This window comes from Atractosteus spatula, assembly GCF_055471065.1.
Source record: "Atractosteus spatula isolate fAtrSpa1 chromosome 10 unlocalized genomic scaffold, fAtrSpa1.hap1 SUPER_10_unloc_1, whole genome shotgun sequence".
In the NCBI taxonomy this organism is placed as follows: Eukaryota; Metazoa; Chordata; class Actinopteri; order Semionotiformes; family Lepisosteidae; genus Atractosteus; species Atractosteus spatula.
In genome coordinates, this window is record NW_028296612.1 from 3,228,860 (window position 1) to 3,256,122 (window position 27,263).

General features: G+C 55.9%; 1 protein-coding gene across 3 annotated transcripts in view; it reads right to left on the reverse strand.

Moving 5' to 3' along the window:
• Nucleotides 1–8: 8 nt before the first annotated feature.
• Nucleotides 9–27,263, reverse strand: part of vars2 (valyl-tRNA synthetase 2, mitochondrial) — a 29,006-nt gene continuing 1,751 nt past the window's right edge. For 2 of the 3 annotated variants that reach the window (XM_088908221.1, XM_088908222.1), the window contains exons 3-30: nucleotides 27,059–27,140; nucleotides 26,235–26,335; nucleotides 25,554–25,675; nucleotides 24,699–24,765; nucleotides 23,038–23,135; nucleotides 22,674–22,755; nucleotides 21,367–21,486; nucleotides 20,822–20,930; nucleotides 19,875–19,963; nucleotides 19,616–19,706; nucleotides 19,104–19,234; nucleotides 18,083–18,186; nucleotides 17,861–17,942; nucleotides 12,358–12,434; nucleotides 12,096–12,183; nucleotides 11,403–11,508; nucleotides 10,108–10,178; nucleotides 9,048–9,173; nucleotides 7,965–8,069; nucleotides 7,601–7,669; nucleotides 6,653–6,731; nucleotides 5,944–6,071; nucleotides 5,691–5,843; nucleotides 4,727–4,930; nucleotides 3,400–3,511; nucleotides 1,730–1,911; nucleotides 1,496–1,645; nucleotides 9–576 (exon numbers count right to left, since the gene is read on the reverse strand). In XM_088908221.1, the coding sequence (XP_088764347.1) occupies nucleotides 499–576; nucleotides 1,496–1,645; nucleotides 1,730–1,911; nucleotides 3,400–3,511; nucleotides 4,727–4,930; nucleotides 5,691–5,843; nucleotides 5,944–6,071; nucleotides 6,653–6,731; nucleotides 7,601–7,669; nucleotides 7,965–8,069; nucleotides 9,048–9,173; nucleotides 10,108–10,178; nucleotides 11,403–11,508; nucleotides 12,096–12,183; nucleotides 12,358–12,434; nucleotides 17,861–17,942; nucleotides 18,083–18,186; nucleotides 19,104–19,234; nucleotides 19,616–19,706; nucleotides 19,875–19,963; nucleotides 20,822–20,930; nucleotides 21,367–21,486; nucleotides 22,674–22,755; nucleotides 23,038–23,135; nucleotides 24,699–24,765; nucleotides 25,554–25,675; nucleotides 26,235–26,335; nucleotides 27,059–27,140 (3,006 nt within the window). In that variant the 3' untranslated portion in view covers nucleotides 9–498. The remainder of the gene's footprint in view (nucleotides 577–1,495; nucleotides 1,646–1,729; nucleotides 1,912–3,399; nucleotides 3,512–4,726; nucleotides 4,931–5,690; nucleotides 5,844–5,943; nucleotides 6,072–6,652; nucleotides 6,732–7,600; nucleotides 7,670–7,964; nucleotides 8,070–9,047; nucleotides 9,174–10,107; nucleotides 10,179–11,402; nucleotides 11,509–12,095; nucleotides 12,184–12,357; nucleotides 12,435–17,860; nucleotides 17,943–18,082; nucleotides 18,187–19,103; nucleotides 19,235–19,615; nucleotides 19,707–19,874; nucleotides 19,964–20,821; nucleotides 20,931–21,366; nucleotides 21,487–22,673; nucleotides 22,756–23,037; nucleotides 23,136–24,698; nucleotides 24,766–25,553; nucleotides 25,676–26,234; nucleotides 26,336–27,058; nucleotides 27,141–27,263) is intronic. The other variant, XM_088908223.1, reaches the window with a different exon arrangement.

Genomic DNA, 27,263 nt, shown 5'->3' on the forward strand with positions numbered 1-27,263 from the left:
CATACGGGTTTGTGGATTTTTTTATTTTCAGGTACCAGTACAGGATGCTGGGAGGACAACAAACAGACCTTAGTTCGAAGGGACTTCCAGTTCAGATCAGTATCTTCCGATGTAAAATCGCCCTTCTGCACAGGAGGAGGCCCTTAAAGACGTTATAGGAAAACAGGTTTCGAACCGAAACGGGGCGTTTGGACGGAGGACTCATCCTCAATCCGCCACATCGCCAGGGAGGCGCACACACACCCTGCCTGACCCCCTCAGGAGTCAAGAGAGATCCTCCGGCCTTCAAGATGAGGGTCGCTGATCAGCTGAAGGGTCACTTGTTGTGAAAAGCGCACCCCCCCCCCCCCATTCCCTAGTCTCTGTCTCCCTCTTGTGGACTGCCGAGGTATCGCAGCCGCCACCGGGGAGAATTTCTCTCGCCGCCCCTCTGTCGCCGCCCGGCGGTCGGACCCGGGTACTGCAACCAGGCCCTCGGCCGTCTCGTAAAGTTTTCCTTTACGTCTCTGTCTGGGTGCGCCGCAGCACTGCCAGCTGGTCGTCGATGCTCTGCAGCTCCACTCGCAGCGCGGACACCTGTGGAGGAGAGTCGTGGGCTGGGTTAAAAGGAGCATTTCACCCCCGGGCTGAGCAGGCCTGTGATGGACTGGTGTCCTGTCCAGGGTGTGTGAGTGTGTGTGTGTGTCCTGTGATGGACTGGTGTCCTGTCCAGGGTGTGTGAGTGTGTGTGTGTCCTGTGATGGACTGGTGTCCTGTCCAGGGTTTGTGAGTGTGTGTGTGTGTCCTGTGATGGACTGGTGTCCTGTCCAGGGTGTGTGAGTGTGTGTGTGTCCTGTGATGGACTGGTGTCCTGTCCAGGGTGTGTGAGTGTGTGTGTGTCCTGTGATGGACTGGTGTCCTGTCCAGGGTGTGTGAGTGTGTGTGTGTGTCCTGTGATGGACTGGTGTCCTGTCCAGGGTGTGTGAGTGTGTGTGTGTGTCCTGTGAGGGACTGGTGTCCTGTCCAGGGTGTGTGAGTGTGTGTGTGTGTCCTGTGATGGACTGGTGTCCTGTCCAGGGTGTGTGAGTGTGTGTGTGTGTCCTGTGAGGGACTGGTGTCCTGTCCAGGGTGTGTGAGTGTGTTTGTCTGTGATGGACTGGTGTCCTGTCCAGGGTGTGTGAGTGTGTGTGTGTCCTGTGATGGACTGGTGTCCTGTCCAGGGTGTGTGAGTGTGTGTGTGTCCTGTGATGGACTGGTGTCCTGTCCAGGGTGTGTGAGTGTGTGTGTGTCCTGTGATGGACTGGTGTCCTGTCCAGCGTGTGAGAGCTCAGCCTGTGAGCAAGAACAGTGTTAATTAATCACAGCGTGTCATATGCCAAAATACGTTCAGGGAGTCACTGTGTCATTCACGGTACCCGTCAGTGTGTAGTTCACTGCGTCAGTGAGTCAGCGGGTCAGTGTGAATCCAGTCCACGCGTCGCCCTGTCTGGGCGTCAGGTGTCTCCACCAGCCTCACCCTGCGGGCCTGCTCCTCCCTCACTCTCTCGGGCACCCTCTGCTCGTACTCTCGGACCCGGGACCGGCCGAGGGCCTCCTCCAGCCGAGCCGCCACCTTCTCCCTCCGCTGAGACAGGGAGAGGCTCTGCTGCGGCACGTCCACGCTGCCCTGGGAGACAGAGACGCGCGGTCACCACCCAGCGGGGGGGGGTTTGGGGGGATTAGGGCTCGCACCCGAGGCCGAGGCTGTTACCTGGACGCGCAGGTGCACCTGACAGCGGGCGTCGACCACGCCCACGGCGCAGCCGGGTGGGGGTGCGGCTCCCTCCGCTGGCTGCAGGAGGTGTAGCGCCCCGGCGCGCGACAGGGTCCGTGCCGGAGAGAGGAACTCCTGCAGCACCGCGGACAGGCCCGGGTCCGAGCACAGCACCCACACTGCAACAGGACACACAGTCACGTCACCTCAGTGACACACTGACACAGCTCCCACGCTGCAACAGGACCCAGAGTCACGTCACCTCAGTGACACACTGACACAGCTCCCACACTGCAACAGGACCCAGAGTCACGTCACCTCAGTGACACACTGACACAGCTCCCACACTGCAACAGGACCCAGAGTCACGTCACCTCAGTGACACACTGACACAGCTCCCACGCTGCAACAGGACCCAGAGTCACGTCACCTCAGTGACACACTGACACAGTACCCACACTGCAACAGGACACACAGTCACGTCACCTCAGTGACACAGTGACACAGCTCCCACACTGCAACAGGACACACAGTCACATCACCTCAGTGACACACTGACACAGTACCCACACTGCAACAGGACACACAGTCACGTCACCTCAGTGACACACTGACACAGTACCCACACTGCAACAGGACACACAGTCACGTCACCTCAGTGACACACTGACTCACTGACCCACACTGTAACAGGACACACAGTCACATCACCTCAGTGACACACTGACACAGTACCCACACTGCAACAGGACACACAGTCACGTCACCTCAGTGACACACTGACTCACTGACCCACACTGTAACAGGACACACAGTCACGTCACCTCAGTGACACACTGACTCAGTGACCCACACTGCAACAGGACACACAGTCACATCACCTCAGTGACACACTGACACAGTACCCACACTGCAACAGGACACACAGTCACGTCACCTCAGTGACACACTGACTCACTGACCCACACTGTAACAGGACACACAGTCACGTCACCTCAGTGACACACTGACACAGTACCCACACTGCAACAGGACACACAGTCACGTCACCTCAGTGACACACTGACACAGTACCCACACTGCAACAGGACACACAGTCACGTCACCTCAGTGACACAGTGACACAGCTCCCACACTGCAACAGGACACACAGTCACATCACCTCAGTGACACACTGACACAGTACCCACACTGCAACAGGACACACAGTCACGTCACCTCAGTGACACACTGACACAGTACCCACACTGCAACAGGACACACAGTCACGTCACCTCAGTGACACACTGACACAGTACCCACACTGCAACAGGACACACAGTCACGTCACCTCAGTGACACACTGACAGAGTACCCACACTGCAACAGGACACACAGTCACGTCACCTCAGTGACACACTGACTCAGTGACCCACACTGTAACAGGACACACAGTCACGTCACCTCAGTGACACACTGACACAGTACCCACACTGCAACAGGACACACAGTCACGTCACCTCAGTGACACACTGACTCACTGACCCACTGAATCGGCACCTAAATTGCGAAAGGACACACAGTCACGTCACCACACTGACACACAGACACACTCACACCAGGGCCAGTCTTCCCAGAAGCCCATTAACCCACCAGCCTGTCTTTGAACTGAGGGGCAGAAAACTCACTGTCGGGCCGGGCCTTGCTGAGCTGGTACCGGGCGCGCAGGGACCGGGCCACGCGCACCACTTCCTGTACGAACAGGAAGTCGGCCTCCTCCTGCGGGAAGCGCCAGTGGTCCTGGGAGAAAAGACAGGGAGGGAGGGCTCCGGTCATTCCGAGCTCGCTTCTCGTCGGAGCTGGCGGCTCTGCGGCTCAGGACCCGCTGGAAGGGTCCGCCGGTTCATATCCCGCGGCCGGCAGAGGAATCCTACTCCCGTTAGGGGCCCCCGAGCGAGGCCCTTCACCCCAGCTGCTCCAGGGGCGCTGTGTAAATGGCCGACCCTGCGCTCTGACCCCCAGCTTCTCTCTCCCCCTGCCTGTGTGTCTCCTGGAGAGCCAGCTGGGCTCTGCGAAGAGACACATTCCTAACGCGAGAAACCGTATAGGGCCGCGCAAGTGATCGTCTTCCTCTTAATCGCTACCAGCTGCGCGTTAACTCCACCCCTTCCCTCTTCCCGAGCCCCGGAGGCTGAAGGCCTCCGAACTCTCGGCAGACATCCGTTGCTCCTCCTGGGGGGGGAAGACGCTTCTTCCCCCGTTGGGGTGGTCTCTCGAGGTCACTCGGCACACCCGATCCGATAGGGATCGTTCTTGCGCTGGCACTGAAAAATCAGCCAGCCAATCTTCAGCGCCTCCTGGTGTATATCTCACACGGCTCAACCCACTCGGATTCAATTCTCTGCCCACTCCCACGCGGGAGGGAATGAGGCGCGTGGACATGTCTCCTCTCACAAGTCGAGATGCCCTCTGACAGACTGGACTCGACCCCCCCAACTACTCAAGACACGCCCCCTCCCACGAGCCTAAACCCGCCCCCACCACACACGTCACGCCCCCTCCCACGAGCCTTAACCTGCCCCCACCACACAAGACACGCCCCTCCCACGAGCCTAAACACACCCCCACCACACAAGACACGCCCCTCCCACGAGCCTAAACACACTCACAACACACAATGCTCGTTAAGGCCCTCCCACGAGCCTTAACCTGCCCCCACCACACAAGACACGCCCCTCCCACGAGCCTAAACACACCCCCACCACACAAGACACGCCCCTTCCACTAACCTAATGCCCTGACATTTCAGGACACACCTGTCTCACAAACGCCCCCTAAGGTCACGAGGACACACCCCATTTGCAAGGGGTCACGCGCCCATCACATAACTGGACCTGCCCCCCAGACACAACAAGACACGCCCCCCCCCACCTCCCTCACACACCAGAGCACACTGTGAGCTCCAGGAGTGTCTGACAGCGCCCCCCCCCCCCCAGGAGACGAACTCGCGCTCACCAGGGTGTCGGTGCACGGGTAGGGGGCCACGCAGACGCTGGGCGGCTGGGGGGCGAGGGGGGGCAGCCTGTGCCACAGCTCCTCGGAGAGGTAGGGCATGAAGGGAGACAGGAGGGCCAGGCCCTGTCGGACACACTGGTACAGCACCTGCCTGGCACCCAGACTGGCATCGTCTGACTGGGGCAACACTGGCTTAATGCACTCCTGAGGGGCGACAGAGGGAGAGGGGTTCATACAGACACACTGACTGGAGACTCCAGTACATGAACACTGCATTGAGAGAGAGAGGGGATCATACAGACACACTGACTGGACACTCCAGTACATGAACACTGCACTGAGAGAGAGAGGAGTTCATACAGACACCCTGACTGGACACTCCAGTACATGAACACTGCACTGAGAGAGAGAGGGGTTCATACAGACACACTGACTGGACACTCCAGTACATGAACACTGCACTGAGAGAGAGAGGGGTTCATACACACACACTGACTGGACACTCCAGTACATGAACACTGCACTGAGAGAGAGAGGGGTTCATACAGACACACTGACTGGACACTCCAGTACACTAACACTGCCCTGAGAGAGAGAGGGGTTCATACAGACACACTGACTGGACACTCCAGTACATGAACACTGCACTGAGAGAGAGAGGGGTTCACACAGACACCCTGACTGGACGCTCCAGTACATGAACACTGCACTGAGAGAGAGAGGGGTTCATACAGACACACTGACTGGACACTCCAGTACATGAACACTGCACTGAGAGAGAGAGGGGTTCATACAGACACACTGACTGGACACTCCAGTACATGAACACTGCACTGAGAGAGAGAGGGGTTCATACACACACCCTGACTGGACACTCCAGTACATGAACACTGCACTGAGAGAGAGAGGGGTTCATACAGACACACTGACTGGACACTCCAGTACATGAAGGTTATTTCAGTACCAGGTAGACGTCGCACAGGGAGTGCAGCCAGTAGCTGTGGACGGCCGCAGTGACCGCGTGCAGATCGTACTGCTGGAAGCCCCGGTCACACTGCTGGACCGTCGTGTGCAGCCGGCTGCACATCCAGCGGTCGATACCGCTGACCGGACGGACCTGAGCCGACAGAGGGACGGGGACAGGGAGAGGGGTCAAGAGGGCGATCCGAACGAGCGGCCAGCGTGTCGAGTCGGTCAGTCGGTCAGCCGGCGGGCACCTCTCTCAGGTCCAGGGGGGTGAAGTCCTCTCCCAGGGCTCCCAGTGTGAACCTGACAGCGTTCCAGATCTTGTTGCAGAAGTGCCTGGTGCTGAGGAGCTGAGACACGGACAGGCTGATGTCGTCCCCTGAGGAGGAGGGAGAGCGGGAGAGAGAGAGCGCAGGGTTAAAACAGACTGCGGGCGGCACAACACCCGGCACAAACTGGAGCACACTCCAACACCCGGCACAAACTGGAGCACAATCCAACACCCAGCACAAACAGGAGCACACTCCAACGCCCAGCCACCCGGCACAAACTGGAGCACACTCCAACACTCGGCACAAACTGGAGCACACTCCAACACTCAGCCACCCGGCACAAACAGGAGCACACTCCAACACCCAGCATAAACTGGAGCAGAGTCCAACACCCAGCACAAACTGGAGCACACTCCAACACCCAGCCACCCGGCACAAACTGGAGCACACTCCAACACTCGGCACAAACTGGAGCACACTCCAACACCCAGCCACCCGGCACAAACAGGAGCACACTCCAACACCAAGCATAAACTGGAGCAGAGTCCAACACCCAGCACAAACAGGAGCACACTCCAACACCCGGCACAAACTGGAGCACACTCCAACACCCAGCAACCTGGCACAAACTGGAGCACACTCCAACACCCAGCACCCGCTGTGCTGGGGGGTCGGCTGAGTTTCTCACCCTGGGCTTTGTAGGAACAGAGGGCGAACCTCAGGGCGTCGGTGCCACACTCGGGGATCCCACCGGGGAAATCGCGCTTCTGGGGGTGCAGAGAGAGAGGGAGGGAGCGAGGTGAGGAGCTGCAGCCTGTCTGTCCGTCGGCGTTTGGATGTATTCAGGCAGCTTTCCCTCCAAGCGACTGGGCTGCTCGCTCCCCACCTGTCCTGTCCTGTCCTGACTGGAGGAGCTCACCCAGCTTGTTCCCCACCTCCACCCCCCTCTGTGTACAGTAGAGCCTCCTGTCCTGACTGGAGGAGCTCACCCAGCTGTGTCTGGAGAGAAGCCAGGGTATCGGCTTCAACCACAGGGCTGGGCAGCTTGTTCCCCACCCCCACCACCCTCTGTGTACAGCAGAGCGTCCTGTCCTGACTGGAGGAGCTCACCCAGCTTGTTCCCCACCTCCACCCCCCTCTGTGTACAGTAGAGCCTCCTGTCCTGACTGGAGGAGCTCACCCAGCTTGTTCCCCACCTCCACCCCCCTCTGTGTACAGCAGAGCGTCCTGTCCTGACTGGAGGAGCTCACCCAGCTTGTTCCCCACCTCCACCCCCCTCTGTGTACAGCAGAGCGTCCTGTCCTGACTGGAGGAGCTCACCCAGCTTGTTCCCCACCCCCACCCCCCTCTGTGTACAGAAGAGCCTCCTGTCCTGACTGGAGGAGCTCACCCAGCTGTGTCTGGAGAGGAGCTAGGGTATCGGCTTTAACCACAGGGCTGGGCAGCTTGTTCCCCACACCTGCCACCCTCTGTGTACAGAAGAGCCTCCTCAGAGCTCTCAGGGATAGTGTGCACGCGGAGGAAGAGGGCGAGAGACAGACAGCTTCCTGGAGATGCAGGGGGACGCAGAGGGACACAGGGGGGACGCAGAGGGACACAGGAGTTGGGAGGACAGAGAGAGACAGAGGCGCCTGACCTGTCCCTCCACAGCCACCTGAACTTCCCTGGGGTCCAGGTTGCCCTCTGTCACCTTCTGGTGTAGCTCCTGTGAGAGGAGACAGAGGGGGTGAGTCCCAGCACGCTGACGCACTGGCGCACTAGGGGATGTACTGACACACTGACACAGCGATACACTGTCTGACACTCTGACTCCCTGACACACTGACACAGCGATACACTGTCTGACACACTGACACACTGACACAGCGATACACTGTCTGACACTCTGACACACTGACACACTGACACAGCGATACACTGTCTGACACTCTGACACTCTGACACACTGACACACTGACACAGCGATACACTGTCTGAGATCAGCGTGTCCGGTCCCAGACCTGCAGGGAGACTCCGGAGATGACGTCCAGGGGATCGATGACATTTCCCAGAGACTTGCTCATCTTCCGGCCGTGGGCGTCTCTCACCATGGAGTGGAGGGAGACCTGGAGCCGGGCGCGAGAGAGGGAGTCAGGGCCCGACAATCAGACTTGCCTGCCCAGAGCCTGCCTGAGGCTCACACAGTGACTTTGTCTCGTACCCGTGTTACTGCAGTAAGCAGGACCTTATACTCGCTGTCTGTGCACAAGAGCACAAGACTGGTCTCGGAGTCAGAGTATTATTCCATTTGGTAGAGCTCACCCAGCTGTGTCTGGAGAGGAGCCAGGGTATCGGCTTCAACCACAGGGCTGGGCAGCTTGTTCCCCACCCCCACCCCCCTCTGTGTACAGTAGAGCCTCCTGTCCTGACTGGAGGAGCTCACCCAGCTGTGTCTGGAGAGGAGCCAGGGTATCGGCTTCAACCACAGGGCTGGGCAGCTTGTTCCCCACCCCCACCCCCCTCTGTGTACAGTAGAGCCTCCTGTCCTGACTGGAGGAGCTCACCCAGCTGTGTCTGGAGAGGAGCCGGGGTATCGGCTTCAACCACAGGGCTGGGCAGCTTGTTCCCCACCCCCACCACCCTCTGTGTACAAAAGAGCCTCCTGTCCTGACTGGAGGAGCTCACCCAGCTGTGTCTGGAGAGGAGCCGGGGTATCGGCTTCAAACACGGAGCTGGGTAGCTTGTTCCCCACCCCCACCCCCCTCTGTGTACAGTAGAGCCTCCTGTCCTGACTGGAGGAGCTCACCCAGCTGTGTCTGGAGAGGAGCCAGGGTATCGGCTTCAACCACAGGGCTGGGCAGCTTGTTCCCCACCCCCACCCCCCTCTGTGTACAGTAGAGCCTCCTGTCCTGACTGGAGGAGCTCACCCAGCTGTCTCCCCCAGGTGGGGGGCGCTGGTGCAGAATGATTACTGTGTGCACTGTGTGGGGAGCACAGTGGGACCCATCCTATATGTAAGGTGCTTTGAGATCCTTTGGGATAAAAGGCGCTATATCACTGAAACAAGTTATATCCTGCTTTCCTGGTGACGAACCCCTACTCACCTGCCTGAAGGGCAGCTCTCCAGTCAGCTCCCTTCCCAGCATCACCATGCGCGCCACCCAGAAGAAGATGAGGTCACTTCCCGTCTCCAGGAGGCTGTTGGGATAGAACTCCCGCAGGTCTGGGGTCTGCGGACAGGAAGTGATGTCAGTGAGGTCCTGGCAGGAAACGCACCCCTCAGGCCTTTTGGATGTGCTACTCACAGTCACATCTATAACACCTAGACTCATACCCATAACAGCCATGACCATGCCCACAGTCATGATAACCACACCCACAGTCACACCCAAAACACATATAGCCACACCCATGCTAGCCACGACCACACCCACAATCACAATAACCACACCCACAAGCCCATATATAACCTCACCCATAGTCACACCCACAAGCCCATATATAACCCCACCCATAGTCACACCCACAAGCCCATATATAACCCCACCCATAGTCACACCCATAACACATATAGCCACACCCATACTAGCTACGACCATACCCACAACCAGTATAACCACACCCCCATCCCATCTATAACCACACCCATAACACATATAGCCACACCCATGCTAGCCATGGCCACACCCACAATCACTATAACCACACCCCCATCCCATCTATAACCACACCCATAGCCATACCCATAACACATATAGCCACACCCACAGTAGCCATGACCACACCCACAATCACTATGACCACACCCACAAGCCCATCTATAATCACACCCCACAGTCACACCCATAACACATATAGCCACACCCACAATCACTATAACCACACACCCACAGTCACACCCACAACACATATAGCCACGCCCACAATCACTATAACCACACCCCCACAGTCACACCCATAACACATATAGCCACACCCATAGTATCCATGGCCACAGAGTGACAGCCACTAGACCCACAGTCACTCCCAGAACACACCCACAGTCACACCTACGGACAGACGCTGTGGTGCTGAAAACACAGCAGTGGTGCAAACCCCTCCAACACACAGGTAACGACACACACACACACACACACACACACACACACACACACACACACACACCTGCTCGGGCCACCCCAGCATGGCGAAAGGAAACAGCGCCGAGGAGAACCATGTGTCCAGGACATCAGGATCTGAAGGCAACAGAGGGACAGGAGAGACGTTTCACTCGCGGTGTCGAGGGTTAGAGGTTCCCTCAGGCTGGAGTGACCTCAGTTCCAGATCGCTGGGACTCCTGAAATACCCTGCCTTTTTTTTAATTCTTCAACAATGCCGTAGGGACACTCAGTCTGATCACCTCCAGCCTCACCCTCACACTCCTCCTCCTCAGATCTGTACAGGACTGGAGCGACACTCAGTCTGATCACCTCCAGCTTCACCCTCACACTCCTCCTCCTCAGATCTGTACAGGACTGGAGAGACACTCAGTCTGATCACCTCCAGCTTCACCCTCACACTCCTCCTCCTCAGATCTGTACAGGACTGGAGAGACACTCAGTCTGATCACCTCCAGCCTCACCCTCACACTCCTCCTCCTCAGATCTGGACAGGACTGGAGAGACACTCAGTCTGATCACCTCCAGCTTCACCCTCACACTCCTCCTCCTCAGATCTGTACAGGACTGGAGAGACACTCAGTCTGATCACCTCCAGCTTCACCCTCACACTCCTCCTCCTCACATCTGTACAGGACTGGAGAGACACTCAGTCTGATCACCTCCAGCTTCACCCTCACACTCCTCCTCCTCAGATCTGGACAGGATTGGAGAGACACTCAGTCTGATCACCTCCAGCCTCACCCTCACACTCCTCCTCCTCAGATCTGGACAGGACTGGAGAGACACTCAGTCTGATCACCTCCAGCTTCACCCTCACACTCCTCCTCCTCAGATCTGTACAGGACTGGAGAGACACTCAGTCTGATCACCTCCAGCTTCACCCTCACACTCCTCCTCCTCAGATCCGTACAGGACTGGAGAGACACTCAGTCTGATCACCTCCAGCTTCACCCTCACACTCCTCCTCCTCAGATCTGGACAGGATTGGAGAGACACTCAGTCTGATCACCTCCAGCTTCACCCTCACACTCCTCCTCCTCAGATCTGTACAGGACTGGAGAGACACTCAGTCTGATCACCTTTAGCTTCACCCTCACACTCCTCCTCCTCAGATCTGTACAGGACTGGAGAGACACTCAGTCTGATCACCTCCAGCTTCACCCTCACACTCCTCCTCCTCAGATCTGTACAGGACTGGAGAGACACTCAGTCTGATCACCTCCAGCTTCACCCTCACACTCCTCCTTGTAGTTGATTACTATTCAGGGCAAGAACCAGGTTTTTCTAAGGAGATCTTGCCTTGCGTTAGGGTGATCTCTTCCTTGGGGATCCCGAACTTCTGGGCTGCTGACCTTCTGACCTCTTCTGCACTCCGCCCACACATCCACAGGGCGTCGCTGCCCTCCTGGTCAGACACGAGTTTTGGGGCACACTATCAGTCCAGGGGCGCTCACACAGTGACGCGGGTTGGTGGACAGACTGACAGACAGATGGACAGGTGGGGGGGTTGGACATGCAGAGGGACAAAGCAGGTGGACAGACACTCAGAAGGACTGATTGGGGGGTCAGACACAGAGGGACAGAGCAGGGGGTCAGACACTCAGAAGGACAGAGCAGGGGGTCAGACACAGAGGGACAGAGCAGGGGGTCAGACACTCAGAAGGACAGAGCAGGGGGTCAGACACAGAGGGACAGAGCAGGGGGTCAGACACAGAGGGACAGAGCAGAAGGATAGACACTCAGAAGGACAGAGCAAGGGGTCAGACACTCAGAAGGACAGAGCAGGTGGACAGACACAGAGGGACAGATGGGGGGGTTGGACACACAGAGGGACAGAGCAGGGGGTCAGACACAGAGGGACAGAGCAGGGGGACAGACACAGAGGGACAGATGGGGGGGGGGGTTGGACACACAGAGGGACAGAGCAGGGGGTCAGACGCAGAGGGACAGAGCAGGGGGTCAGACAGATCGGGCAGGCGAACGCGGACACACCTCTTTCTGGTCGTCTGACCCCGGGAAAGCCACCTGATAGGCTGGAATCTGGTGGCCCCACCACAGCTGCCTGGAGATGCACCAATCACTGAGAAGACAGGGGGAGAGAGGGGCGGGGGGCGATCGATGAAGAAGCCATGTGACCCCAGGCGGAGAACCTGCGCCAGCGCTTCGTCCTCGTCAGCGAGCGAGCGGCTCTGCTCCCAGCGCAGACTGACCCCTCCCCCTTCCCCGGCCGCCGGTCCCCCGGATCTCTGCTCACCTGACGCCGGACAGCCAGGTCCTCCAGGTCTTCTTGTGGAAGCCGGGAGTGATGTCCAGCTCCCCGTCCTCCACCGCCTGGGACAGACCGGACAGCACGCAAGATGGGCTCACCGACACAGTGACCAAATGTGCAGACTGACCACACACAATCTGCCACTTTATCTGCCTGGACCTCTGTCAGTCTGTCAGTCTGACCTGTGTGGATCTCTGTCAGTCTGTCAGTCTGACCTGTGTGGATCTCTGTCAGTCTGACCTGCGTGGATCTCTGTCAGTCTGACCTGCGTGGATCTCTGTCAGTCTCACCTGTGTGGATCTCTGTCAGTCTGTCAGTCTCACCTGTGTGGATCTCTGTCAGTCTGACCTGTGTGGATCTCTGTCAGTCTCACCTGTGTGGATCTCTGTCAGTCAATTCAATTCAATTCAAGGTGCTTTATTAGCATGACCGATGGGTACAATCAGTGTTGCCAAAGCAAATGAAAGTAATGATATTTACATGAAACAAAACAAAAATAGAAGTAAAATAAAATCTACAGACATATTACAGACATTTACAACAAAGACATATTATACAATATTGACATATTCTGTAGGCGGCTGGAGCATTATTGGGAGACAGACTCACTGTTCCTCAGGCTGTGACAGGAGATCACATACTGGGCTGCCAGTTCAACTGAGTTCCCTCCTCCCTCTCCCAGTAGGATTGGGACCCGTTGTGATTCTGGCAGGTGTGGGAACTCTGGGATTAGATTTCTGAATTTAGGGAAGAATGTTTCTCTAATCCCAGAGTATCTGTCACAGTGCAGTAGGAAGTGCACCTCTGTCTCTATTTCTCCCCGCTGGCAGTGGGAGCACAGCCTGTCCTCTCTGGACAGCCAGGTCTGCCTGTGTCGCCCAGTTTCTATGGCCAGGTTGTGGTCACTGAGCCTGTACTTCGTCAGGGTCTGTTTCTGTTTGTTATTTTTTATTTTGGTCAAATATTCAGCTAGTGTGTATTGTCTGTTTAAGGTTCTGTAACATTCCAGTTTATGTTGTGTCTGTGTGTGTGTGTCCCAGTGTGTGAGATATTGCTGTTTGATCTGTGCTGTGATGTGGTTGAGTCTGGGTTGTGGTGCTCTAGCAGTGCTGTCCTGAGGCTGGTTAGTGTCGGTGTGGCTCAGGTCGGTGAGCCTCAGGACCAGCTGGCTCAGGGGGCTCTGTTTTGGGCTCAGCTCTTGGCTCAGCAGGGCTTTGTGGTGGTAGGAATTTTGGTCGCTGTTTTTTAGGTGTAGCCAATACTTGAATATTCTTTTCTGTATGTTTATCAATAGTGGGTACTGGCCTAATTCGGCCCTGCACCCGTTGTTAGGAGTTCTTCTCTGCACACGGAGGATGTTTCTACAGATCTCCATGTGCAGAGTTTCTGTGGGGTGTTTGTCCCATTGGGTGTAATCCTGGTCTGTGAGGGGACCCCACACTTCACTGCCGTATAGGGCAATGGGTTGGATTACACTTTCAAGTATTTGGAGCCAGATTCTTGTTGGTGGGTTGATGTTGAAGAGCCTCCTTCTTATTGCGTAGAAAGCCCTGAGTGCCTTCTCCCTCAGTGCCTTCACTGCCAGGTCAAAACTCCCGGAAGAGCTGATGGTGAGACCGAGATATGTGTAGCTGGATGTGTGCTCCAATGTGTTGTTGTTCAGTGTGAATTTGTACCTGTTTCCCTGAGGTCTGGCTTTCTTCTGGAAAACCATAACTCTGGTCTTGTCCAGATTGACTGTCAGTGCCCAGGTCTGACAGTACTGCTCCAGCAGTGCCAGGTTCTGCTGCAGCCCCTGTTCTGTGGGCAACAGCAGGACCAGGTCATCTGCGTAGAGCAGGAACTTGATTTCTGTGTCGTGTAGTGTGAGACCAGGAGCTGCAGACTGCTCCAACATTCCTGCTAATTCGTTGATATAGATATTGAACAGTGTTGGGCTCAGGCTGCAGCCCTGTCTCACCCCGCGGCCTTGGGTGAAGAATTTAGTCCTTTTGTTTCCAATTTTCACTGCACATTTGCTCTCTGAATACATTGATTTAATTATGTCGTACACTTTGCCCCCTATGCCGCTTTGGAGTAGTTTATAAAACAATCTCTCATGCCAAATCGAGTCAAATGCTTTTTTGAAATCGACAAAGCAGGCAAAAATTTTTCCTTTGTGTTTTTGGTGGACGTGTTTGTCTATCAGTGTGTGCAGGGTGTAAATGTGATCAGATGTGCGGTGATCTGGCAAGAAGCCAATCTGACTTTTACTCAGGACATTGTGTTCGGTAAGGAAGGCCAGTATTCGTGTATTCAGGATACTGCAGAATACCTTCCCCAGGTTACTGTTCACACAGATGCCCCGGTAGTTGCTGGGATCGAGTTTATCTCCACTCTTATAGATGGGCGTGATCAGTCCTTGGTTCCAGGCCTCGGGGAAACATCCGGCTGTCATGATGAGATTGAGGAGTTTGAGCAGGGCTTGTTGCAACTTTGGGCTGCTGTGTCTCAGCATCTCATTTATGACACCATCATGGCCACAGGCTTTGCGTGGTCTGAGGGCCTGGAGTTTGTCCAGTAGCTCCTGCTCAGTGATTGGGGAGTCTAAGGGGTTTTGGTTGTCTTTGATAGCCAATTCCAAAATTTTGAGTTTTTCATAAATGGTGTTTTGGTCTGATTGATTTGTATTTGGGAGCTTTTCATACAGATTTTCAAAGTATGTTTGCCAGATTGTTCCATTTTGGATGGCCAATTCTTCTGGTTTTGATTTGTTTAAGTTGTTCCACTTCTCCCAGAAACAGTTCTGATTTAGTGACTCCTCAATTTCTGCAAGTTGTTTGTCTATGTATGTGTTTCTCTTCTTTTTCAGCGTGTGTTTGTAAAGTTTTACCATGTCACAGTACCTGAGGCGCAGATCTGTGTTGTGTGGTTGTCTGTGTTTTTCATTTGAGACTTTTCGTAGTGCATTTCTGATGTTTTTGCACTCCGTATCAAACCACTTTTCTTTTGCTTTTGTTTTTTGGTAGTTTTTTGATTTAGTTGTTTTTAGCTTAGATTTTGATGCTAGTTTGTGGAATAGGTGATTTAGTTTTTGTGTGGCCAAGTTGATGCCTAATTTGTTGGTTTGATACGGAGTGTTTAGGAATGTGTCCATCAGTGTCTGAATTTCGTCATCGCCCAGTGCAGTTTGGTATCTGTCCAGGCTGTCTGTGTCCCATCTGTACGCCTGGTTGAGGTCATACAGCTGGCTGGGCTGTGTCAGTGTGTCTCTGTGCTGGTGTGCTCTCTTCATGTAGAGTGTGATCTGGCTGTGGTCGGAGAGGGGAGTTTGTGGCCTGACAGTGAAGGCACTGATACAGGAGGGGTCCAGGTCGGTGATGGCGTAGTCCACCACACTGCTACCCAGAGCTGAGCTGTAGGTGAACCTGCCTAGAGAGTCCCCTCTAGTCCTGCCGTTGACGATGTACAGGCCCAGCCCTTGACAGAGCTGCAGCAGCTCGCGCCCGGTGCTGTTGACCGTAGTGTCATGGCTGCACCTGTGTGAGGTGACCGGTGTGTGGTACAGTCTGTCAGTCTCACCTGTGTGGATCTCTGTCAGTCTGACCTGTGTGGATCTCTGTCAGTCTCCCCTGTGTGGATCTCTGTCAGTCTCCCCTGTGTGGATCTCTGTCAGTCTGTCTGTCAGTCTCCCCTGTGTGGATCTCTGTCAGTCTGTCTGTCAGTCTGACCTGTGTGGATCTCTGTCAGTCTGTCTGTCAGTCTCCCCTGTGTGGATCTCTGTCAGTCTGCCAGTCTGACCTGTGTGGATCTCTGTCAGTCTCCCCTGTGTGGATCTCTGTCAGTCTCCCCTGTGTGGATCTCTGTCAGTCTGTCAGTCTCCCCTGTGTGGATCTCTGTCAGTCTGTCTGTCAGTCTCCCCTGTGTGGATCTCTGTCAGTCTGACCTGTGTGGATCTCTGTCAGTCTCCCCTGTGTGGATCTCTGTCAGTCTGACCTGTGTGGATCTCTGTCAGTCTCCCCTGTGTGGATCTCTGTCAGTCTGACCTGTGTGGATCTCTGTCAGTCTGTCAGTCTCCCCTGTGTGGATCTCTGTCAGTCTGACCTGCGTGGATCTCTGTCAGTCTCACCTGTGTGGATCTCTGTCAGTCTGTCAGTCTCACCTGTGTGGATCTCTGTCAGTCTGTCAGTCTGACCTGTGTGGATCTCTGTCAGTCTGACCTGTGTGGATCTCTGTCAGTCTCCCCTGTGTGGATCTCTGTCAGTCTCCCCTGTGTGGATCTCTGTCAGTCTGTCTGTCAGTCTCCCCTGTGTGGATCTCTGTCAGTCTGTCTGTCAGTCTCCCCTGTGTGGATCTCTGTCAGTCTCCCCTGTGTGGATCTCTGTCAGTCTGACCTGTGTGGATCTCTGTCAGTCTGACCTGTGTGGATCTCTGTCAGTCTGTCTGTCAGTCTCCCCTGTGTGGATCTCTGTCAGTCTCCCCTGTGTGGATCTCTGTCAGTCTGACCTGTGTGGATCTCTGTCAGTCTGTCTGTCAGTCTGACCTGTGTGGATCTCTGTCAGTCTGTCTGTCAGTCTGACCTGTGTGGATCTCTGTCAGTCTGTCTGTCAGTCTGACCTGTGTGGATCTCTGTCAGTCTGTCTGTCAGTCTCCCCTGTGTGGATCTCTGTCAGTCTCCCCTGTGTGGATCTCTGTCAGTCTGTCTGTCAGTCTGACCTGTGTGGATCTCTGTCAGTCTGTCTGTCAGTCTGACCTGTGTGGATCTCTGTCAGTCTGTCTGTCAGTCTGACCTGTGTGGATCTCTGTCAGTCTGTCTGTCAGTCTCCCCTGTGTGGATCTCTGTCAGTCTGTCTGTCAGTCTCCCCTGTGTGGATCTCTGTCAGTCTGTCTGTCAGTCTCCCCTGTGTGGATCTCTGTCAGTCTCCCCTGTGTGGATCTCTGTCAGTCTCCCCTGTGTGGATCTCTGTCAGTCTCACCTGTGTGGATCTCTGTCAGTCTGTCTGTCAGTCTGACCTGTGTGGATCTCTGTCAGTCTCCCCTGTGTGGATCTCTGTCAGTCTCACCTGTGTGGATCTCTGTCAGTCTGTCTGTCAGTCTGACCTGTGTGGATCTCTGTCAGTCTGTCTGTCAGTCTGACCTGTGTGGATCTCTGTCAGTCTGTCTGTCAGTCTCCCCTGTGTGGATCTCTGTCAGTCTGTCTGTCAGTCTCCCCTGTGTGGATCTCTGTCAGTCTGTCTGTCAGTCTCCCCTGTGTGGATCTCTGTCAGTCTCCCCTGTGTGGATCTCTGTCAGTCTGTCTGTCAGTCTGACCTGTGTGGATCTCTGTCAGTCTGTCTGTCAGTCTCCCCTGTGTGGATCTCTGTCAGTCTGTCTGTCAGTCTCCCCTGTGTGGATCTCTGTCAGTCTCCCCTGTGTGGATCTCTGTCAGTCTCCCCTGTGTGGATCTCTGTCAGTCTCCCCTGTGTGGATCTCTGTCAGTCTCACCTGTGTGGATCTCTGTCAGTCTCACCTGTATGGCTCTCTGTGCCATCTGCTCACAGCGCACAAACCACTGGCTCTTCAGCAGGGGCTCCACAACATCGCCTGAACGACTGAGCGAGAGAAAACGACAAGGAGAGAGAGAGCGATGACCCTTATCAACAACTCTCCGTAATTCTGCGCTCAGAAGTGTAAGGATCTACGCCGAGGGTGTTGTCGCTGGTGGGGGGGTGGGGGTGGGGGAGGGGATTACCTGCACACTGGCAGCACCATGGGGTGCTCTTCGGTGCCCCTGTACAGCCCCCTCTCCTTCAGGGCCGACACCACCCTGTCCCTGGCCTCGAACCTCTTCACTCCCTGAGCGAGAGAGAGAGAGAGAGAGAGAGAGAAGGGGGCGGTTGATACAGACACGCCGCACAGTCCTCACACGGCGTGTGTGTCGGCGTGCTCGCGGGCGGCGTTTCGGTGGGGGTTCGGCAGCAGATCGCCGTCGGACCGGAAGGCGTTATGGGGGTGATCGGGTCGGCCCAGTCCGTCACTGGGGTACAGCCCCCCCTCTGTCGCTGACATTTTTACAGCTCGCTGTCTGACAGGAAGGCGTTATGGGGGTGATCGGGTCGGCCCAGTCTGTCACTGGGGTACAGCCCCCCCTCTGTTGCGGACATTTTTACAGCTCACTGTCTGACTGGAAGGCGTTATGGGGGTGATCGGGTCGGCCCAGTCCGTCACTGGGGTACAGCCCCCCCTCTGTTGTGGACATTTTTACAGCTCGCTGTCTGACTGGAAGGCGTTATGGGGGTGATCGGGTCGGCCCAGTCCGTCCCTGGGGTACAGCCCCCCCTCTGTCGCGGACATTTTTACAGCTCGCTGTCTGACTGGAAGGCGTTATGGGGGTGATCGGGTCGGCCCAGTCCGTCCCTGGGGTACAGCCCCCCCTCTGTCGCGGACATTTTTACAGCTCGCTGTCTCAGGAGGGCCGGGACTATCGATGGGGATGCCAGTCACCCTGGGGTCTCTCTCTCCTCTGGGGAGCGTCACAGGAGCAGACAGACCCGAACCCCCAGATTCAGAGACAGCGTCTTCCCTCAGGCCGTCACATGACTGAACTGTACCCCCAGGGCGTACCGGAGCGCCCGTGCCAATGAGCAATTCCCGTCAGCAGTACAGGGGACCCCGAGCTCGGAGCCCCCGCTGTCTCCCTCTCGCCCGGTGCGCAGGGTGGGGGATGCGTCACTGGCCCGTCAGCCAGCAGGGGGGGGCGCCCCTGAGCCCACCTGCAGCCACGCGCCGCACAGCTCCGTCATGGCGCCGTCACCTCCGATGACGGAGAGCAGGGGCAGGGAGGGGTGTCTCAGGGAGACCCCGAAGTCCGCGTAGTCGTGGGCGGGGGTGACCTTCACCGCCCCTGAGAGAGAGAGAGACAGAGAGAGAGAGAGGGAGAGAGAGAGGGAGAGAGAGAGGGAGAGGGAGGGAGAGGGAGAGGGAGAGGGAGAGGGGGAGGGGGAGGGGGAGGGAGAGGGAGGGAGAGAGGGAGAGAGGGGGAGATAGAGAGGGAGAGGGAGAGGGAGAGAGGGAGAGAGAGAGAGAGAGAGGGAGGGAGAGGGAGAGGGGGAGGGAGAGAGAGAGAGAGAGAGGGAGGGAGGGAGAGGGAGGGAGAGAGGGAGAGAGGGAGAGGGGGAGAGGGTTAGACAAACACTCATCCCCGAATTCACACAGCCAGACCCAGAATTCCCACGCCTGCGGGAAAGCAGGACAGCTCCCGGTCCGACAGGAGGGAGGGGCGCACCTGTGCCCAGCTGGGTGTCGACCAGGGGGTCCGGCAGGATGGGCAGCAGGCGTCCGCTGAAGGGGTGTCTGCACTCTAGGCCCTGGACAGACTGGGAGGGACAGAGAGAGAGACGGAGGGAGAGGCTGACCGACCCGTTCGGTTCCCTGCCATCTCTCGGACACACTGACCCACTAACCAACAGGCCCTCCAGAGAAAGTGACCGATCAGCGGCTGACCGACTGCCGAGGCGGGGAGCTCGAATTCTGGGGTGACTGACCTGGTACCGGGGGTCATCGGGGTGCACGAGAATGGCCACGTCTCCCAACATGGTCTCTGGACGCGTCGTGGACACAGGGATCTCTCCATCTGAGAGGGACAGGGGTGATTGCAGAGACATTATCACCGCACTGAGAGAGAGGAGAACCCCTCAGTCATAAACACACACAACAGGACAGGAGACACAGCGAGAGAGGGGAGATCACAGAGAATCCCTCAGTAATAAACACACTACAGGAGAGGAGACACAGTGAGAGAGGCGAGATCACAGAGAGTCCCTCAGTAATAAACACACACAACAGGACAGGAGACACAGTGAGAGGAGATCACAGAGAATCCCTCAGTCATAGACACACACAACAGGACAGGAGACACAGAGAGAGAGAGGAGATCACAGAGCATCCCTCAGTCATAAACACACACAACAGGACAGGAGACACAGTGAGAGGAGATCTGAGAGTCCCTCAGTCATAAATACACACAACAGGACAGGAGACACAGTGAGAGAGAGAGAGGAGATCACAGAGCATCCCTCAGTAATAAACACACACAAAAGGACAGGAGACACAGTGAGAGAGGAGATCACAGAGCATCCCTCTGTAATAAACACACACAACAGGACAGGGGAGACAGTGTGAGTGAGTGAGAGGAGATCACAGAGAATCCCTCAGTCATAAACACACACAACAGGACAGGAGACACAGTGAGAGAGAGAGGAGATCACAGAGCATCCCTCAGTAATAAACACACACAACAGGACAGGAGACACAGTGAGAGAGAGGAGATCACAGAGAATCCCTCAGTAATAAACACACACAACAGGACAGGGGAGACAGTGAGAGAGAGGAGATCACAGAGAATCCCTCTGTAATAAACACACACAACAGGACAGGAGACACAGTGAGAGAGAGGAGGTATTACACTACAGCAGTACAGGAGAATACTGACCCTGCCCCTCTAAGGGGTAGGCGAAGGTTACCATGGTCCCGAATTCCACCTTGTCCTCGTATCCCGGGACGGAGAGGAGCGTCCGGCCCGGCAGCTGGACGCTGTCCACCTGCATCACAAACAGTCCCGGGTTCGAGTCACAGATCGATCCAGGAGCGGTTTCGAGCGCGGCGACGCAGCAGGCCCGCAGATGGGGCACGCGTGGCAGCGACGTAGGTGGATGAGAACGGGCCCGCAGAGTAAGTAGCTGCCGCGGAAGGCAGCAGCAGACCTGGCTAATGTGTCCGTTCAGACGGCCGCGGACGCCCGGATCCGGCCCAGACGGATAGGAAGGAGCGCAGAGTGCTTGCAGGCTCGTTGCACATCAAGGGGCCTGACAAGAGGGAGCAATGCCCGCCTGCTGCCCGTGCGTCTGGTTCGCCGCGGAAGGCAACAGCAGACCCGGCTAATGTGTCAATTCAGACGGCCGCGCAGGGCCTGGAGCTGGCCCAGATGAGTGAGCAGGGACCCGGGGCGAGGGGCAGGGGTTGCGGGGCGTCTCTCACCTCGATGTCGGAGATGGCCGAGCGCAGCGCGCAGGACCAGTTGACGAGCCGCTGGCTGCGGTAGACGAGCCCCGCCTGGTGCAGCCGGAGGAAGGCCTCGGTCACAGCGTGGGAGAAGGACTGGTAGGGGGGGGAGAGAGGGAGAGGGAGAGAGGGAGAGGGAGAGGAGAGAGAGGGAGAGAGGGAGAGAGGGAGGGAGAGGAGAGAGAGGGAGAGAGGGGGGAGAGAGAGAGAGGGAGAGGGAGGAGGGAGAGAGAGAGAGAGAGAGGAGGGAGAGGGAGGAGGGAGAGAGGGGAGAGAGGGAGGAGAGGAGAGAGGAGAGAGGAGAGAGGAGAGAGGAGAGAGGAGGGAGAGGGAGAGGGAGGAGGGAGAGAGGGGAGAGAGGGAGGAGAGGAGAGAGGAGAGAGGAGAGAGGAGAGAGGAGAGAGGAGGGAGAGGGAGAGGGAGAGGGAGAGGGAGGGAGGAGAGAGGAGAGAGAGGGAGAGGGAGAGGGAGAGGGAGGAGGGAGAGAGGGGAGAGAGAGAGGATGGAGAGGGAGGGGGAGAGAGGAGAGAGAGGGAGGAGAGAGGAGAGAGAGGGAGGAGGGAGAGAGACAAGGAGGAGAGAGAGAGAGTTTTCTTTAAATCGATCCCTCCAGCCCCCGCGAACGCCCAGAGTGCAAGGCGAGAGGAGTTCAGAAGCACCCGCACGACTCGAAGCAGAGGGCACCCGTGTGAACAGTAGTTAAACAACGAGAACGGGAGTCTTTACGCCAAGGGTGGTGGGAGCAGGGAACGGGCTGCCGCAGCGGCTCTAAGGCGAGGGGCAGGCGCCTCTCGGCCACATTGTTGAAGCCGATACCCTGGCTCCTCTCCAGACACAGCTGGGTGAGCTCCTCCAGTCAGGACAGGAGGCTCTTCTGTACACAGAGGGTGGTGGGGGTGGGGAACAGGCTGCCCAGCCCTGTGGTTGAAGCCGATACCCCGGCTCCTCTCCAGACACAGCTGGGTGAGCTCCTCCAGTCAGGACAGGGGGCTCTTCTGTACACAGAGGGTGGTGGGGGTGGGGAACAAGCTGCCCAGCCCTGTGGTTGAAGCCGATACCCCGGCTTCTCTCTAGACACAGCTGGGTGAGCTCCTCCAGTCAGGACAGGAGGCTCTACTGTACACAGAGGGGGGTGGGGGTGGGGAACAGGCTGCCCAGCCCGTGTGGTTGAAGCCGATACCCTGGCTTCTCTCCAGACACAGCTGGGTGAGCTCCTCCAGTCAGGACAGGGGGCTCTTCTGTACACAGAGGGGGGTGGGGGTGGGGAACCAGCCGCTCAGTACCTGGTCCATGGTGAAACGGGCTCGGCTCCAGTCCAGCGACGCCCCCATCTTGCGCAACTGGTGATAGATCTCATCTCCCTTCCTGTGAAATACACAGACAGGGACCCCTGAGCGCACAAACAGGAATCAAAGAGCAAGAGCTGTCAGGGTGGAAAACAGGAGGCTCTTCTGTACACAGAGGGTGGTGGGGGTGGGGAACATGCTCTCCAGCCACACTGTTGAAACCGATACGAGGAAGAACCATAGAGACTTGGAAGAAAGGAAGAGGACCAGACTGAGAGACAGCGGGCAGAAAGAGGAGAGAACGACAGCGAGAGAGAGAGAGAGAACGACAGCGAGAGAGAGAGAGAGTGCTCAGACTCACTCGTTCTTCCAGGCCCAGACCTCCTGCAGGAAGTGATCTCGGCTCATGTCCGTCCTGAGTAACCCCCTCTCTCTCAGCAACTTCCTCTCCACCACCGCCTGCGAGACACAGGGAGAGCCGGGCTGTACACTCACCTGACACACACACACACACGACTGACACAGACACACACTCACCTGACACACACACACACCTGACACAGACACACACACACACACACCTGACACAGACATACACTCACCTGACACACACACACACACACACCTGACAAACACAAACCTGACAAGACACACACACACACACGACTGACACAGACACAGACACAGACACACACACGCACTCACCTGACACAGACACACACTCGCCTGACACTGCACTCACACACGTGACACAGACACACACTCACCTGACACACACACACTCACCTGACAAACACAAACCTGACAAGACACAGACACAGACAGACACACACGCACGCACTCACCTGACACAGACACACACTCGCCTGACAACGCACTCACACACGTGACACAGACACACACTCACCTGACACACACACACACTCACCTGACAAACACAAACCTGACAAGACACAGACACAGACAGACACACACGCACTCACCTGACACAGACACACACTCGCCTGACACTGCACTCACACACGTGACACAGACACACACTCACCTGACACACACACACTCACCTGACAAACACAAACCTGACAAGACACAGACACAGACAGACACACACGCACTCACCTGACACAGACACACACTCGCCTGACACTGCACTCACACACGTGACACAGACACACACTCACCTGACACAGACACACACTCACCTGACACTGCACTCACACACGTGACACAGACACACACTCACCTGACAAACACAAACCTGACAAGACACAGACAGACACACACACCTGACACAGACACACACTCGCCTGACACTGCACTCACACACGTGACACAGACACACACTCACCTGACACACACACACACACACCTGACAAACACAAACCTGACAAGACACAGACAGACACACACGCACTCACCTGACACAGACACACACTCGCCTGACAACGCACTCACACACGTGACACAGACACACACTCACCTGACACAGACACACACTCACCTGAAAAACACAAACCTGACAAGACACAGACATAGACAGACACACACACACCTGACACAGACACACACTCGCCTGACACTGCACTCACACACATGACACAGACACACACTCACCTGACACAGACACACACCCTGACACTGCACTCACACACCTGACACAGACACACACTCACCTGACACAGACACACACCCTGGCACTGCACTCACACACCTGACACAGACACACACTCACCTGACACAGACACACACACTCACCTGACAAACACAAACCTGACAAGACACAGACACAGACAGACACACACACACCTGACACAGACACACGCACTCACCTGACACACACACACACTCACCTGACACAAACACATGCACTCACCTGACACACACACACTCGACACAGACACAGACACACACACACTCGACACAGACACACCAGCTGATGACGTTACACAGAGCTGACTTTAGCAGTACTTCACCCTGAACCCAGTCCTGTTTCTAACCCCCTGCGCTGTTAAACACACTGACCTGAGTGGCGATTCCAGCGTGATCACAGCCTGGGACCCACAGCACCCTGTAGCCCTGCATCCTCCTCCTGGAACAGCATTACACAGACACAATAACACACTGAGAACACACTGAGAACACCCTCCTCCTGGAACAGCAACACACAGACACACAAACACACTGAATCACTGACACACAGACACACTGACACAATAACACACTGAGAACACACTGTAGCCCTGCACCCTCCTCCTGGAACAGCAACACACAGACACAATAACACACTGAGAACACCCTGTAGCCCTGCACCCTCCTCCTGGAACAGCAACACACAGACACACAAACACACTGAATCACTGACACACAGACACACTGACACAATAACACACTGAGAACACCCTGTAGCCCTGCACCCTCCTCCTGGAACAGCAACACACAGACACAATAACACACTGAGAACACCCTGTAGCCCTGCATCCTCCTCCTGGAACAGCAACACACAGACACTCTGAGAACACACTGTAGCCCTGCACCCTCCTCCTGGAACAGCAACACACAGACACACTGACACAATAACACACTGAGAACACCCTGTAGCCCTGCATCCTCCTCCTGGAACAGCAACACACAGACACACTGACACAATAACACACTGAGAACACCCTGTAGCCCTGCACCCTCCTCCTGGAACAGCAACACACAGACACAATAACACACTGAGAACACACTGTAGCCCTGCATCCTCCTCCTGGAACAGCAACACACAGACACACTGACACACAGACACACTGAATCACTCCAATCTGGCCCTGATCTGACCCCTAACCAACAGCTCCTGACCCCGACCTGACCCCCGCGGCCCCCCCAGAGCCTCACCAGCGGGCCAGGGCGTCCTCGAGGGCCACCGTGAGGGCGTGGCCCAGGTGCAGGGACCCTGTGACGTTGGGCGGAGGGATGCACATGGAGAACGGCCGGTCCAGCGCCTGGGGCAGCCGGCTCTGCAGGGGGAGAGCAGCGCAGAGCCATCAGCAGCCACGACGCTAACATATACAGTATAATAGCAACAACTACAGCAGCAGCAACCACAGTAATACTGGATATAGAAATAATAATAATAATAACAACTACAGCAGCAACCCTGATAACACTGTATATATAAATAAATAATAATAACAACTACAGCAGCAACCATAATTACACTGTATAAATATATAAATAATAACAACTACAGCAGCAACCCTGATACTACTGTATATATATAAATAATAATAATAATAACAACAACAACAATAATAATACTGTATATATAAATAATAATAATTACAGCAGAAACCATAATAATACTGTATATATAATAACAACTACAGCAGCAATAATAATAATAAAAACAGCAGCGAGAATAATAATAATAATAGTAAGAACAATATTAGAAACTACAGCAGCAATAATAATAAAAATAAGTAACAGTAATGATAATGTCCTACCACACGCTACTGTAAACTCACACCCTTCCTCATCCATCCCTCTCTGAATCCCACCCCTTCTCCTCCTCCTCACCTGGTACTCCGGGGTGAAGAAGCCCTCTCTCTCCCACCACTGGTACCAGCAGGCCTCCACGTACTGGGGGCTGTAGGCCGGGGGCAGGGGGCTGGAGGTGTCTGAGAGAGGGGCAGAGTGGTCCGTCATCAGAGAGCACACAGGGACACTGTGGACCCTCACACACACGGTCACACACTCTCTCACACACACTCTCTCACACACTGTCACACACTCTCACACTCTCTTACACACACACTCTCACGCTGTCACACACACTCAATCTCTCACACACACGGTCACACACGGTCACACACTCACACACACACGGTCACACACTCTCTCACACACTCTCTCACACACACACGGTCACACACTCTCCTACACACACACTCTCACTCTCTCACGCTGTCACACACACTCAATCTCTCACACACTCACACACACTCTCTCTCACACTCGTACACTCACTCTCACACATGCTCACACACTCTCAAACACGCTCACACACTCACTGTCACACACATGCTCACATACTCTCAAAAACGCTCACACACTCACTGTCACACACGCTCACACACTCAAACACGCTCACACACTCACTGTCACACACATGCTCACACACTCTCAAAAACGCTCACACACTCACTCTCTCTCACTCGCTGTCACACACTCTCTCACTCTCAGACACCCTCTCTCTCTCCCTCTCTCACACACCCTCTCTCTCTCCCTCTCTCACACACCCTCTCTCTCTCCCTCTCTCACACTCTCTCCCTCTCTCACACACCCTCTCTCTCTCCCTCTCTCACACTCTCCCCCCCCTCAGCTCCGAGGCCCTGCCTCACCCTTCCTCTCTCCGGGCAGCGTGGGCGCGGTGTAGACCATCCTCTCCTTGTCCGTCCACTGCGGCCCCGACGCCCCGGCGCCCTGGCGGGAGACAGCACCGCCGAGAGGGAGGATCAGAACCGGTCCCGGCCTCCGCCCGACCCGGCAGAGCGCCGGCAGGCCAGGGCCGCCACACCCAGGACCTCACAACCTGCGGGGCGACTG